Source organism: Emys orbicularis, chromosome 1 (genome assembly GCF_028017835.1).
Source record: "Emys orbicularis isolate rEmyOrb1 chromosome 1, rEmyOrb1.hap1, whole genome shotgun sequence".
Lineage (NCBI taxonomy): Eukaryota > Metazoa > Chordata > Testudines > Emydidae > Emys > Emys orbicularis.
In genome coordinates this window covers 319,600,918-319,616,960 of record NC_088683.1, presented here as the reverse complement: position 1 = coordinate 319,616,960, position 16,043 = coordinate 319,600,918, and the positions used below count along the sequence as shown (strand labels likewise).

The following is a 16,043-nucleotide window of genomic DNA, read 5'->3' as shown; positions in this document are numbered from 1 at the left end:
TTAAATATAAAAAGACATTAAAGATAATAAATTTTTATAAATGAGTAACAAACATCTTCAATATCCATATAAAAACATCCCAACGGGAAAACTTATAAATGCATTTTAACGATTTTAAAACAACAAAAAACAAAACTGACAGCTACTGTTAAAAAGCCATGGAAAAAGCTCTTAAAATGCATCCAACCTGAAATTACAATTATAGAAGGAAACGTTTCTATAAAATGATTTTAAAAGGGTATATGACTGTGAGAGTCAAGTACAGAACAAAAGAAACAAAGTCACACAGAGAGTCAAAGCACAAGATGGGGATAAAAAGCTTGGGGGACAATTTCAAAGGCACCAAGCACCGAACTCCCATTGACTTTCAAATGCAGTCAGGCACTTGTGCCTTTGAAAATCTTCCCCTAGATCTTCCACACGTGAATCTTTTCTGCAATCACACACCAATTTGCATGGTCAAAGTATGAATGAATAATATGTAGCTCAGGAACATGATGTTCTATCAGTTCAACCAACTCCCCTTCTTTAAAAACATGGTAGTACCTAAGACAAGCCCCATTAGGACTCCTTTGCGGCTGTTTGTTCCATGTGGCCATGGAACAATAATTATTGGTATCCTGTAGAGAGCTGTCTGTTTTCCTTCTGTTTTGGAGTTGGTGGAAAGTTGATTGTTTTGGGTGATAATCTATTTTAAGTTGCTGTTTGACATCTTTTTGATGGGAAACCAGGTCAGGTAAACACACTCTGCTGCAGTCATGAATTATAGCTGGAGACACTGGGGGCTGCTTAGTGTCCTGGCCTAATTCTGTATAACAACTTTTGAAAGGCACTGGGTGACATATCATAGGTGACCCTGGTTCTACAGCTACTTCAGAAGCATTATCTTCAGAATTCTGCCTGCAACGCAAAGACAAGTTGGAAATATGCTTCATGAAGCCACCTTGCCTGATTTTTTCAAAAAGCTTTCCCCTGTTTAATTCATCCAGCTGAATATTGCCATTGGAAAATGTGCTAAGCTCTTTTTGGTGCCACTGATTACTCAAGTCCAATATTGAATCAAGTGATCTTGAAAAGAGAGACCATCTCAGGGATTTTTCAAATAAGTTGTGTGTGGTTTCCTTCTCCCCCACAAAGGATGAGCTTCTTGCTTGCCTGTGTGCTTTTAAAGTGCCAGCTAACTTTGGGGAGTGTTGGTCCAAAGCCAGCCTTTTGTCCTTTTGATTAATTGATTTCTGTATTCCACGCAAACAAGTGTTACTCAAGGTCCAGGAAGGTGGTGAAGGATTCCAAGGAACAAAGACATCCTGCTTTTCAAATTTTCGCCGTTTTTGCTCCATTGCCCACACGTATATCATCATCTGGCCACCTACTCTCAAGGTGCGAGCCATCTCCTTTATCGCTCGCACGCGCCGCTCCTTTGTTGAAAAATGGTGGATCACTGGAACAGAACATATAAAGTGAATAAATATCCCTCAAATCACTAATGAATAGAACACAGAAAAATATTGGTTCGGACACACTGGCTTGAACCCCAGGAAAGGATCATCTGTCTTCTACTGTACTACACTATGCTACAGCCTTTCCATATGTGAAAGGAACTCAGAGCAGATTTATTTTATAAATACAATAAAATTAAAACGCATGTATTGGTGCTAGTGACAAGTTCCAGACTGACAGCAACTGCAGCTCCACTTACTCATGAAATAAGTACAAGACGGGTAGTTCCCTGTTAGCATGGCCCAACTGTGGTCTGAAGAGAGCGCTTCTAAGGGAATAGGGGTCTACCCAGTCCATATAAATTTACTCCAGTAAGAGTGACACAAGGATGCCAATTATTGTGATGTGGACACCTGTTAAATAAAAACTGGACTGAATCACCTACTCATTTTGCTTAAGTAATTGAACAGCCACCGAACAACTAATACAATAAAGATAATCTGTCACTACTAGTTCTGGGTGAATTTAAACCATTGACATAGCAGTGAAAGGGTCCATAACCACTTACCAGTCATCTAGTCTTGCTAGTTCACAGTGTTAAAGATAACTTGTTGAATCATTAGTCCTATTTTTATTTAGTAATAAATAGTTGTCACTGGATGGGCCAAATTCTGAAGTCAAACTCAGGCAAATCTCCCAAAGACTTTACTCACAAAACCTTTGCTTGAGTCAGAACTGAGTTCAGGATTTGACTGACATCAATAAAAAATTTGCCCAAATACCACCTGCGTAGGCTCAGGATTTGGCACAGCATTTTGCCTGAATGAACACTGATCTTAATTATATTGGAGAAATTCCATGGTAGACAATAACAGATATCAGATTCTAGTATACAGTAGGGACTTCAGGATTTGGTTGATTGGTAATAGGGGTATGAATTCCATAGTTACATTGAAGGCAAGGTATAACTAAGGAGCCGTCAAGGATTTTAGCAGTAGTGGTAGAGTGAAAAGGACTAATATTAAAGATGTACAAGATAGAGCAACCAAATTTGATGCAAGTCTGGATATGGAAAGACGAGAGAGAGAGAGAGAGAAAAGTCAAACAGAACACTGAGGTTGTGAACATTTGTGATGGGGAAGATGCTGAACACAAGCTAGGACTACACATCTTCATGAGATCTGGGGATGGAAATGGTTTTGCTCAATTTTTTATCCAACCTTTTCCCTAAATTTTCTTTAGTGAAAATGTCCACACAAATTACTGCCTGTGTTTCTATGCACTATCACCTCAAGCATCGGTGATAAAGTAACTTTGCGTTACAGTGCTGAAGTGCCTGCCCCCATATGCAAATTATACATCTCACTGGGAAAAACTGTCCCCCCCCTTACAGAAATTTATGTGCACAAAATGCTGGCAGCATAGCTAGATGTTCAGCACATCTTTATCTGTCAGGGTGAGCAATGTTCAACCAGATCTGCTTTCCCTCAGAGGAAAGAGATACTTCTACAATTAAAAGAATAACAGCATGGAATCAAGCTAAAATAGGGAAACACTGCCAGAAATGAATGATGAATTCACCTTCTCTGCAGCAATGCGAAGATCAAAAGCTAATCTTTAAAGAAATAGGCTCTTTCAACATCTAGTTATTCAGCTACTCTGCCTGTATGTTTCACTGGTTCTAGAAGAACAGAAATCAATTCCAAAAATGCTCAAATTCTACAGCAATAGCTGAGAGTCTGACATTGAAACATTATGGTCATTTTAATTAAAAAGGCTTCCAGTAGCATTTAAAGGGTTACAGTTTATTAATAAAACCTTCAGATGCTTAGAAAAAGTTTAGTGTTGGTACAATGAATTTGTGTGGAATGAGGAGTAAGTTTGAAATTCCCTGAGTGATGCATTACATTAAAAAAGGCATAACCTGAGGAAGCAAAGAGAAAGTGTTCTCCTACGATAACATCAAGTTGCACTTAAATTTCAGATCCTCATGAGTCTTATCATGCATTTTTCTTTTTAACCAAAGGTACGCTTGTCAGGGACCACAATTAGAACACACTCCCAGTCACCTAAAGCAGGCTGCTTATGGGAAAAATCCATTTAGCTTTCTCTTTATACATTCAAATCTTTATAACTAAATATTAGTTAATTTACAATTAGGTCTTGTTTCAAAGACAGAGCTACTTGCTTTCTTAACTTTGTCGGGAAGGATATATAAATATTCATTTTGAACCTGGGATTTCACTCTCCACTAGCACCAAATTAAACAGCATTGAGCCTGATTCTCCAGTCTTTTAAAGTCTCAGGACTGCTTAAATTACACTAGCAGCACCAGCCCCCAAAGGGCCAGTTGGACAATCATGGATCAGCGGAGTACAGCAGTGGTCCAATCACCCTCCCCCACTTTCTCCAGCAGCACTCCCTACACAAGAGCCAGGAAACATAAGAATTGATATGCCAGGGGACTCCCAAGTTAGCTGGTCAAGCTACCTTTAAGGTTGTTTTAAGGCACCAGAACACCACAAAAGAGCCTTAACAAAGGCCAGAATCTGGACCGGTTGCCATGACCTTGAAATATATTTATGTCTTAATGTGACAGTGACCAATACTTTAAATGAAAAGTGGTGTTTGTTTTGTCTTAAATAAAAAAAAAAAAAAAAATCCCATTGGCTGAAATTACCTAGCATCAGTTTTGTCCTCAACCATAAGAATAATGAAGGCTGGGGGGAAGTGAAAGAGACAGAATGAGTGTTGCCATATACAAAATAAAAGTTCTGTCCTGCGCATTCTGTCACAGAACCACTGACTTCAACATGGGTAAGGGTTTGCAGATCAAACCCCATTTCCTTCTTGACGCAGCTACCACTCACAATACAGGGGGGAAAATGGTTACTCACCTTCTCGTCACCGTTGTTCATCGAGGTGTGTTGTTCACGTCCATTCCAATCAGGTGTGTGCGTGCGCACATGCACGGTAGCCAGAAAAATTTTCCCATAGCAGCCTCCATTGGGTTGGCCTGGGCACCCCTGGAGTCGTGCCTCCATGGTGCTCAATATAGAGCTCTCTTGACCCTCCACCCCCTCAGTTCCTTCTTGCCAGCCCTGAGCCCTGGTGGAGTGCGCAGTGATTGGGAGTGTGGGAACCCCCATCAGCTTGTAGCACTCACGGATCCAGGACGTGATCCAGGACAAAATCTGTTGAGAAGAGACAGGAAGACCTTTCATTCTGTCCGCCACTGCCACAAATAACTGGATGGACTTCTGGAACAGCTTCGTTCTCTCGATGTAGAAGGCTAGCGCTCTGTGGACATCTAAAGAGTGAAGCCTTTGCTCCCTGCCAGTTGAGTGTGGCTTAGGATAGAACACTGGGAGGAAGATGTCTTGGCTGATGTGAAACTGTGACACAACCTTCAGTTGGAAAGCAGGGTGAGGCCTGAGCTGAACCTTGTCCTTACGGTGTAAGGGGGCTCTGATGTCAGAGGGTGTCTGAGCTCTTGAGCTCAGACACCCTCCTGGCTGAGGTTATTGCTACCAGGAATGCCACATTGTAAGAGAGACAGAGCAGGGAGCATGTCGCCAAAGGTTCAAAGGGCAGTCCCATGAGTCTGGAAATGACCAGATTGAGGTCCCAAGCCAGGACAGGCTGTCGGACATGTGGGTATAGCCTGTCGAGACCTTTAAGGAAACAGCTGACCATAGGGTTAGCAAAGACCAAGCGGCCCTCTGCGCCTGGGTGGAAGGTAGAGATGGCAGCCAAGTGAAGCCTTATTGACAACATGGACAGCCTCTGCTGCTTGAGATGGAGAAAATAGTCCAGCATAAGTGGCATGGAGGCGAGCGTCGGGGACGAACGGTGCTGTGCCGACCAGATTGAAAATCTCTTCCACCTGGAACCTGATCCAAGCAAGAACGCTCCATCGGATTCAGCCATGGAGCTTCCACGCCGCGAAGTGCAGCGACTCGAGGTTCTGGTGTTGGAGACGGCCGTGATCCTGAGTTAATAAGTCTGGGAAGAGTGGCAGGGTGACTGGAGCTTCCATGGACATTTCCAGGAGTGATGTGTACCAGTGCTAGTGGGACCAGGCTGGAGCTATCAATATCACCAAAGCTTGCTCCCTCCGTACCTTGAGGAGCACCTTGTGAACGAGTGGTATGGGCGGAAACGTGTATAGGAGATGACCTCTACATGGGAGGAGAACGCATTCACGATGGAGCCTGGGCTGTGATTCAGGAAAGAGCAAAACTGCTGGCACTTTTTGTTGCGTCGCGAACAGGTCTATCTGGGGAAAGTCCCACTGATGGAAGATTGAGTTTGCAACATTCGGGCGAAGGGACCACTCGTGGCCGTGGAACAACCTGCTGAGAGTCCGCCAACTTGTTCTGTACTCCAGGGAAGTATGATGCTTTCAGGTGTATTGAATGCTCTACATAGAAGTCCCACAGCATGAGGGCTTCCTATCCTATCTCCTAGAACTGGAAGGGACCGAAAGGTCATCGAGTCCAGCCCCCGGCCCCCACCAGCAGGACCAAGTACCGATTCCGCCCCAGATCCCCAAGTGGCCCCCCCAAGTATTGAACCCACAACCCTGGGCCCAGCAGACCAACGCTCAAACCACTGAGCTATCCCTCCCCCTCCTGTGCTTCCTGGCACAGGAGAGAGGAGCGTGAACCCCCCCCCCCGCTTTGTTGATATAAAACATCGCTGTGGTGTTGTCTGTCATGACTGATACACATCTCCCTGTCAAGTGAGCTTGGAAATTCTGGCATGCCAGGCGTACCGCTCTCAGCTCTCTGACATTGATGTGGAGAGTGAGTTCCGCCTGAGACCAGAGGCCTTGTGTCCTGAGGTCTCCCAAATGTGCTCCCCAGCACAAGGCTGATGCATCCGTCACTACGGAGAGATATGGCTAAGGGCTGGTGAACGGGACCCCTGCACATACTACCTGTGGGTTGAGCCACCACAGGAGGGAGTCGAGTACCAGGTGAGGCAGGGTTACGATCCTGTCCAAGCTGTCCCGGACTGGCCGATACACTGACGCTATCCACGACTGAAGAGGTCAAAGTCTGAGTCTGGCATGTTGTACTACGTAGGTACAAGCGGCCATGTGTCCTAGAAGTTTCAAGCAATTCCTTGCTGTGGTGGTGGGGAACTACCTGAGACCTCGAATGATGTTGCCGAGGGCTCGAAATCTTGCCTCGCCTGGCCAGGAGTTGACACGGCCCTGCTCTGGGATCTAGTGCTGTGGCCTGACTGGGGTCTCACAGTCGTCGGCTCCTTGGATTCGGCTGGGGGAGAACGAACCCTCTCCGGCTTTTTTCTTCTGAGGCACCGGCGACTGAGACCGGTGTCTACCCTCTGAGTGGTTGCAGGAGGAACCATGCCGGTGCCGAGCGTCTCAGGAAGAATCCTTTCTCGGCACTGGTTCCCGGGATGATGGTGCCGGGGTGCTCCGCAGCGACGAGAATGTGCTGGGAGCAGGGTCCCCTGACCCCGGATCCGACTGGGGTGGAGACCTGCCTCCATAAGTAGAACTTTAAGCCACTGTTCCCTTTCTTTAAGAGTTCTGGAACGCAACTCGCAGCAGATTTTACAACGGTCCTTTTGGTGACCTTCCCCATGGCACCTTAAACAAGAGGCGTGAGGGTCGCTATTTGGCATGCGCTTAGCGCAGATCTTACAGTTTTTAAATCCCGGGGACCGCAGCATACCATGGCTCTGGGGATTCGCAAGTGGGGGTGAGACCCCCACAACTAACTCTAAACTACTACTATACAATAACTAACTACAGATGAACTATATACAAATGACGAAGATAGAGGCACTTGCTGAAGCAAGGGCTATGGGACGTTCCAGCTAACCATCACTGGCGGTTAAGAAGGAACTGAGGAGGTGGAGGGTAGGCAGGGCCCTATATTGAGCACCATGGAGGCTTGACTCCAGGGAACACCCAGGCCGACCCGACGGATGCTGCTATGGGAAAAATCTTCCGGCTACCATGCACGTTGAATTGACATGAACAAACACTCGAAGAAGAACAGAGATTACTAGTTAACTTTTGTGTACTCTCTAGTAGAGGAAAACACACATTGTAGGACCTAAATTCCCTACAGCCATTGGTTGTGTGTTGGACCTCACAAATCTACTTAGGGTGGGCCTAGTCTGTTCTGGGAAGGGAGACTGCCAAGGCAAAATCTAGGTGCTGCAAAAAGTGGTGCTAGCACTTTAGTAGGTGGCACTTTACAGCCAGTATTGAACCAGCATCTCAGCATGGTGCTTAAGGGTGCTGCAATCCTAGAGCTGCTCTCTTTCAGAAAGGTAAATTCAAGTTCCCAACCACTTGTGGTCACCTACCATTCCAATACATACTCATCCTTAGGGTGCTATGGTGAGGGAGGGGAGTGAGTTAGCTATATTGATGCATCTCTCCTCCTCTGTATCCCTTCTTGCAGCAGTCCCTTCTCCCTCTTTCCTCCATTCCCTCTCAGCTGCTCAGTGTAGCCTCTTTCCCCATGACCACTGGAAGAGAGCCCTCTCTCTCAGTAAACTAGCCTGTCCCCACTCACCTGCCACTGCTTGCACCTTCAGAGTTTGTACAGAGCTGTACAAAGTTGCATCCAGTGTTACAAAAACTGCTAAAAAAGCAAAAGCAAAGAGTTTTGGAACTGATCTCATGTGTCAGGGCATAAGACAACCTCTAGTCACTGTGGGTTAAGACAAAAATTTCTATTCAAATTTCCTTATTCTGTAACTACCTACTGTAGGGTTCCGTGCACTTTTCCATGAAGCACTTGATGCTGGCCGCTCATGAGCAGGATACTGGATGAGGTAAATCAGTGGTCTGATCTAATCTGGCAATTCTTATGTTTTTATGTTTGTGCCAGCTTCTCCCCATCATAGCTTATTCTGCTGTCACTGGACTGCTGCTGGCTCCTGGCAAGAGATGGGGCAGCCGGGTAGAACAGGGCCTGATTACTGGTGGAGGAGATATTAGGTGGATTCTCCATCACTGACAATTTTTAAATCAAAATCAAGAGGATTTTTTTTTTTTTAAATATATACTCTAGTTCAAAAGAAATTATTTTGGGGAAGGTCTATGGCCTGTGTGATACATGAGATCAGACTAGATGATCACAATGGTCCCCTCCAACCCTGGACTCTATGAATCAGTGGTTTTTACTCATCTCCTCCACCACCCACTCACTGTTCCTTTGCCCTACTCCACCGTGCCATGGTAACCCCCTGAAATTCTCAAGTAAATGGGTAGCCCTGAAGGTGTTTTACATTCTAGAATTAGCCAATATCTTGAGGGTTAGAGATTCAATACGTCTCTCCTAGATAGGGGATTTGTTCCAAGTGCCACTGTTACATTTAAACATGGGTAATTATAAATTAAATTTCCCCCTATAGCCTGATCTGCAGAAGGTATTATTCAATTTCTGTTCTAAACTTGTTTAGCTTTGCTGCTCTGATCCATCTCAGAAGCTGCTGTACATCAATGATGGATGAACAATTCGCAAGTGTGACAAGGAAGGTTAACATTGTGTCATGGTTACTTTTAGTTAAAGTCATGGACAAGTCACAAGCAGTGAACAAAAATTCACAGGAGCCTGTGACCTGCACCTGTAACCGGGCAACAGAGCTGGCAGGGGAAGGGGAGGAATGACAGCTGAAGGAGTTGATTCTGCTCCTACTGGCTGGACTTCGCTCAGAGTATGGGGCAGGGGAAGTCTTTCAAGCCTGCACCGTTCTGGGTGCTGGGGGTAGAGGTGCCCACTTAGCCCCCATTTTACCCCCTCCATCCAGTTCCTGCTTTGCTTGCTTCTGCTCCTGCTGGCTGATGTCTCCGGCTGGCTCTGAGTGGCCCTGGTTTGCATTACAATGACAGACACTAAGGTCCAGACTCTCAGACCGTGCAGCTTTATTACAGTCAGTAGAGCTATGCGGATTTACACCAGGTAAGGAGCTGCCCCAAAGTTTCTGTTTGGCAATGGGTTAGTTACAATATACAATCTAAAGGCACTGAGAAAGCATGTTCTCATTATGGCGTACACAGTTCACTTTCAACAGGAGCTTTAAACTTCACCCACTGATGGCCTCTTCTTCAAGCAGGAGCAACCCACAACTGGGAAGAATGGAGAGAAGGAAACAGAAAGAAAAAGGGAGCAAGAGGAAACAAAAAAACAAAACAAAACAAAAAGCTTGTACACCAGGAACAGAGGAAGCTTTGAGAATTCTGGCCATGATTTTCAGAAGTGACTAGTGACTTCTGGCTGCTCAACTTTAAGACGTTAAAGGGACTTGATTTTTAGAGGGTAAGTGTTCAGAACTTTCTGGAACACAAAGTCCCTTTAAGGTACCCCAAAATCACAAGTCTCTTTTGAAAATCTTGTTCTTTGTCTACTGCAGCACTCAGTGTCCTCTGTAACTGTTGTTCAGTGCTTAGATACCATTGTGACAGGCACCTTAGGAAATAAAGATAGCATTGTGAGGTGGTGGTGTATGAAAGGTTAAAGCTAGGAACCTACACCATGTACTGCATGATGGGAACTAGTAGGAAGACACTGAATTTTACAATTCCTCCAAACAAGTCAATGTGAAGGAGAAATCTCGATACAAAGGCCTGGAGCCACAAAGGGACTTAGGCATTGCAGTGCTCAGTGATGCAACACCTAACTCCGAGGCACCTAGAAAAAAATCACAGGAGTAACACTGCAATCCACAAAGCCCGAGTTAGGCACCTAGTCTCCCTGTACAATGAATTGGAAGAGGTAGGTGCCTTTAAATGTGATCCACAAATGCCAGCACAGTAGGCCGGGAGCCGCCTCAGCTAGCCAATGGGAGAACCAGCTTTTTGCTGGAGATAGGTGCCTAAGTCAGGGTGGCAGGCTCAGAAGCTGCCTACCTCCACACACAACATCTAGGGAAGGCTGTTCTCCCTTATAAACATTAGCCCAGTGGTTAGGGAACTCAGCAGGGATGTGGACAAGCATGGGTTCAAGCCCTCCCTTTGCCTGAGGAGAAGGGATTTGAAGAGGGATCTGCTATGTCTCAGGCGAGTGCTTTAACCATCAGACCATAGAAAGAGTCTCCCTCTTTCTCTGGCACAATTAATATTTATTTATTCATTCAATTAACGTGGAACAACTTCAATAGGAGAGATTGAGGGAGCCCCAAATCAGAATATCCCATTATCCAGTGATGAGGTCACTCCCCTGAAAGGTAGCAGATCTCTCCTCAAATCCCTTCTCCTCATTTGGGGGTGGGGCGGTGGGTCTGAAGTAGGGGTGGTCTCCCATATCCCCAGTGAGAACCCTAATCACTGGGCTAAAGGTTATAAGGGAGATCCTCCCCTGCCCCAGCTATTCTGTGGGGAGTGAGGCAGCCTATGAGCCCACATACCAGATCAGGCAAGATAGACAGAGGAGCACCTGTCCTCCCCTGGTTCACATATCATTCTGGTGCTTAGGCGGGAGATGGGTCTCTGGCTGCCTAGAGGGAGGCATCAGTGCACATGCTCAAATGCAGGAACATAGGCACTGACAGAATTTTTACTGCAAAAGCTTTAGGCACTAAGTGAGTTTAGGCACCTACAGGGTTAGACAGCAGCTGAGCAAGAGTTATGTGGATTACTGTGAAGCTGGGACTTAGGCACCTAAGTACCTTTGTGGATCCAGGCTACAACTATTTGATTTGGGTGAGCTAAAGTTTCCTAACTTTCTGGTTATGGTCATCCTGGGATCAAGGTATTCGGTCCTGACTTAGGTTCTGTTCCTGTGAACAGTTGCACTTGTGTGGACACCTGCACCGACGAGGAGTCCCATTGAAGTAGGGTATAGTGTAACGTATCTGTGGCCAAACGGAAACTTAATTGACAGGGGTCTGCATTGACACAACTGTTTGCAGGATCAGCACCTTACGTTGCAGACTAACAGTTGTTCTAAATTACACATTCCTTTTAATTTCAGCCAGGTGTCAACTCTCCCCAGCAGATCTAAAAGTCATTCCAAATGAATTTTGTACTGGGTGCTGTTCATTCCCAGCACTTTCATTTAAATTGAAGACTAAAAGATTTCCCACATCTGAAAAATACATAATGTAATTCTGATATGAAATGAAGGGGGGGGGGGGAGAACAGCATTTCAAAGATTCTCCTCTTCTTCGCTTCATAAAAATATAATTAATTGCTTCTTCTGTTAATTTAATACTGAGACTAATCCTACTAAAAGGGATTATTTAGAAAAGGCAGACAATGTAAGATACACTTTTATGCCATTCAGCTGTCTTCAAAGAACAAAACTGAAAGCATCCACAACTTTGAATTTTTTTTTTTTTTTTTTTTTTAGAGAATTTTCAAAATGAGTATTTTAGGTCAGTGATTCAATTTAAACGCTGTTAAAGTGCAAGGAAAATAGTGTATTCAGAAATTACTTTGTCAAATTTTTATACTAAAGTTAAATCTCTTTAGGAGGCATTTGAAAAGTATTCAAGGATCAGAGAATCACTATCTCAGAGCCTTTTTTTATAGACTGTATATATACTTTAGATGTCACTTTATCTTTGACAGTTCCAGTAATAGGAACACGTGGAATAGATACAGAATGTATGATTCCAAATAAAATGCAATTTTATTCTCCTCCTTACGATGGTATTAAAAGAAGGTGTGGGAAAAATAATAATAAACTAAAATGCCAATTACTTACTGCAGAGAATTTACTAGCTAAATTTAATTATTTTCCCAAGAACTACTTCTTTCCCCACAACATACCCATTTACAAATTTCTTAGATGGTGAAATTCCTGCCACCTTAGATTTTTCCTATATTTGTGGACAGCACATAACACATGTGGATGCAACCTTAATATAAACAATTATAATTATAAACTGTCGGTTTATTAAGGCCCTGACTCAGCAAGGTACTTACTCATGTGCCTAGCTTTAAGAATCTGGCTACATTGGCTACAGAGGGATTACTTTGTGTTTAAAGTTAAGCACAATTGTAAAGGGGTGAAGTCAGCATCAGCAAAAGACTGGTCACAGGGAGGTAGGGGTAACCACTGTAAAATATCAGCAAGTTGGGTTTAAAAAAAAAAGCAGGGTGGGGGGGGAGAATCCTCTTTGAGCCTCTTATCTCTCTCTTTACTTAATTCTATCCTCAAAGAACTTACACTGGTTTGATCCCATAATCTTTAGTCATCCTAAATTTACACTGAGATCAATTGAAATTTTGCCTCAGTCAGGTCTGCAGGACTGGTCCCATTGAGGCAACCTCATGATTCAAATGGTAAATCTATTACAAACATACACTTCCCTTCCTTTGGTCCTTTCTTCATATTAAATTGCTTTTCTTTAACAAGGAGAGCTTATTGCTAAGTGTGAGCCTGGAATGACACTCACTGAGACAGTCTACTAGAGAGACAAGGCGGGTGAAGTAATTTCTTTTATTGGACCAACTTCTGTTGGTGAGAGAGACAAGCTTTTGAGCTTACACAGAGCTCTTCCTCAAATCTGGGAAATGTACTCAGAATATCATTGCTAAATACAAGGTGGAACAGATTGTTTAGCGTAAGTAATTAAACACAGACAGCTGTGCCTCCCTTTCAGTGTTGCTCTATCTAGCTGGATGAGGAGGTTACGGGAGAGCAATTTGAGTTGCTCACTGGTAGGCCCAAGGAGGGGGCTGGGATTTTAAATGGAGCATAAGGTGAGGAAGGAAAGAGCTCACGACACTCTCCATACAGGGTGCAACCTTGCAGTCCTTTTATAGTAACCCTTACCCTGGCACTAGCACCTGTGATGCAGCAGCAGAGAATGCTGTCCTGGGGCAAGAAACAGCCAATGAAAGGGCAGCTTGAGCTGGGATGGGGGCTTGGAATCCACCAGAGGGGGGCAGCTAGACCAAAAAACTGCTAGGGAAGAAGAAGAAGAATCGAGATGTGAGCTGGTGGATGAACTGGATCCTGGGTAGGAGGGGAGGTGATAAAATAAAAGAAAAACAGGAGAATAAAAGTAGGGGACTAGGAAGTGAGAAGGAGGAAAGAAGGAAAATAGGAAAGGTTTCAGGTCGGGAGAAGCAGAAACAAAAATATACCCGGGTATCAGTATCAGAGGGGTAGCCGTGTTAGTCTGGTTCTGTAAAAAGCGACAAAGAGTCCTGTGGCACCTTATAGACTAACAGACGTATTGGAGCATAATCTTTTGTGGGTGAATACGTCATGCGTCTGACGAAGTGGGTATTCACCCACGAAAGCTTATGCTCCAATACATCTGTTAGTCTATAAGGTGCCACAGGACTCTTTGTCGCTATACCTGGGTATGTTAGCAGACACTGTTAGAGAAGGGAAGTAGAAGGAAATAAAATCTACAGCTGTGCCAGAAAGAGAGTATTAAGGGAAAATAACTGAAAGGAAATATAATTGCTGACAGAGATAATTGATCACAAAGGTCTGTAAGATGAAAACAGATCCTGGAAGCAGTAAACAAGAAGCCCATCCACAAAGGATCTCAAGTATATGAACAGAGAGAATGACTGTTTGAACATCTATTGACGGAAGACAGTTCAAAGGTGCCTAAATGGAGAAGCAAGGATCCACTAGGTGAAGAAACCCCACTTGTGGATAAACGCAGTGAAAAGAGGTACAGCCGCAGAACATCGAATCTAAGGAGCTCTTCAAGCCCAAAAGAAGGAAAAGAACAGGACAGTTGGACTTACAGCCAAAGAGAAGAAAAGCTGATTCTTCTCTGCAGTGATCTCTCATTAATAATAATGCATTTGGTACTAGCTGCACAGCATGTACAAGCTCACAACAGTTAACGTGTTGGTAAGCTATAGTTGTTTATTATTATAAGTGTAGTAGGAAGAGAGCCTGAGACATAAGCCCTTGTATCAGAGGCCTGGTATGAGGCAGGACCTGCTCCAGAATCTGGCAAGAACAGGGCTAATATTGCAGAAATACACATTCCTAAGAAGTACCTGAGTACCCACGCTAACACATCCCGATATCAAGTGGTACCAGAACATCCTGATATCAAGGATGGTACAAAAACATTCCCCCAGGATAACAGAAACACACTGACCCCTCCTAAAAGATAAGGTCAGGAGGACAGTACGTAACTTGCTTTTATCAGGGTATAAAGATGTATCTCAGAGAGAGTATCTTCAGCCAGCCTAGGGGGCAGTGGAAAGTCCTGCCACTGACTGAGCTGCGTCCGTTGTCACGGGCATACATGTCTTAGTACCCTCATAGAGTCTGCCAGGTGCTATTACCATGCTTCGTCGACAATAAACCTGACTGGGTGCTTTTGTACCTTAACAGATCTTTGGTCATTGGGCGGTTCGCTCGAGGTCTGCTATGCCAACTCTCTGTGCAAAGCTGGGACAGCACTTAGGGAGAAAACACACACACACACACACACACACACACACACACACACACACACACACACACACACACACACACACACACGTAAGTCTTTGGTAATGTTCTATATTATTTCTGTTCCTGGTACAATTTTGGGGTTTCCCCTTATAAAGTTCTAAAAATTTAAAATCATCCCTTGTCTTGGTTTGCCTCTGCCTCTCCTTACAGTTAGCATAACCTACTCCAGAGTCACCACATTTTCTCAAACAAAGCTCCTATTGATGTCAATGGGAGTTTTGCCCAAGTAAAGACTAGAGCTGTTTTAGTGCCTTATGCAGCAGGGCAGTGATTTTATTGAGTTATACCATGAAAATTCTGTGCTGTGGCTTCCTTAGAGCTTCTAGACTGACAATATGAACTTGAGAAGAAATCTTGTGAAGGTTGTTTAAACCTGAAAACTTTTTCCTTATTCCAAAGCCATAGTTGTGGTGTTCTGCGCAGTGAGCGATTGGAGGACAACAGTCATATTTACAAGTTGCTCAGTCAGTGACAAGCTGTCACTTAGCTTAATGACATGGAACAGATGGCCAAGCCCTAGTAACCAGGCAACAGATTGTTAAGTGCATGTGACTAAGATTTGAAACAAAGATATATTGTCAACATGACAGCAGTAATAAGACCCCCAATGACCAATTACAATCTAAAATGAATAATTAAATTGCAAAAAGCTTAAAAGGCCACTGACAGCCCAATGGAAACATGGAAAAACACAAGACCTGATTCTGGACTCACACCTGTTTTACAATGCTCTAACTTGTAACAGAATAGGGAACCTTAGAGATAGGGTTGTTCCTCATTGATGTAAGTTCCTAGAGGAAGGAGGAGGCAGCAACTCTAGTTAATATCATGGTCAAGCTTTCTGGGATGCACCAGGCAGAGCTGCCTGTGTAATATCCACTAGAAGTAAACTTACAATTTGCTTCATAAATCCATTACAACTTGCCTCTTTTCAAAGATTTGTCAGTGCCAGGGACACTAGACCATACAAGTTCAATGGAGTTACTCCTGGTTTATACCAGTGTAAGTGAGATAAGAACAGCCCATAATAGTTAGCAAGAATTCCACTGATACGCAGTGGTGTCAGCTGATAAGGACAGCATTCCTCAGCAACGAACTGCAGGGATGTTCTGCCAGTCCCACCAAACACTGCAACTACCATCTTGGATTTTCTCTGTCTCAAAGGAT

At 44.2% G+C, this 16,043-nt stretch overlaps 1 protein-coding gene across 1 annotated transcript in view; it reads right to left on the bottom strand.

The window, feature by feature from the left end:
• Positions 1 to 407: 407 nt before the first annotated feature.
• Positions 408 to 16,043, bottom strand: part of LOC135873064 (probable tRNA methyltransferase 9B) — a 29,196-nt gene continuing 13,560 nt past the window's right edge. The window contains exon 3 of the mRNA XM_065397541.1: positions 408 to 1,441. Coding sequence (XP_065253613.1) covers positions 408 to 1,441 — 1,034 coding nt within the window. The remainder of the gene's footprint in view (positions 1,442 to 16,043) is intronic.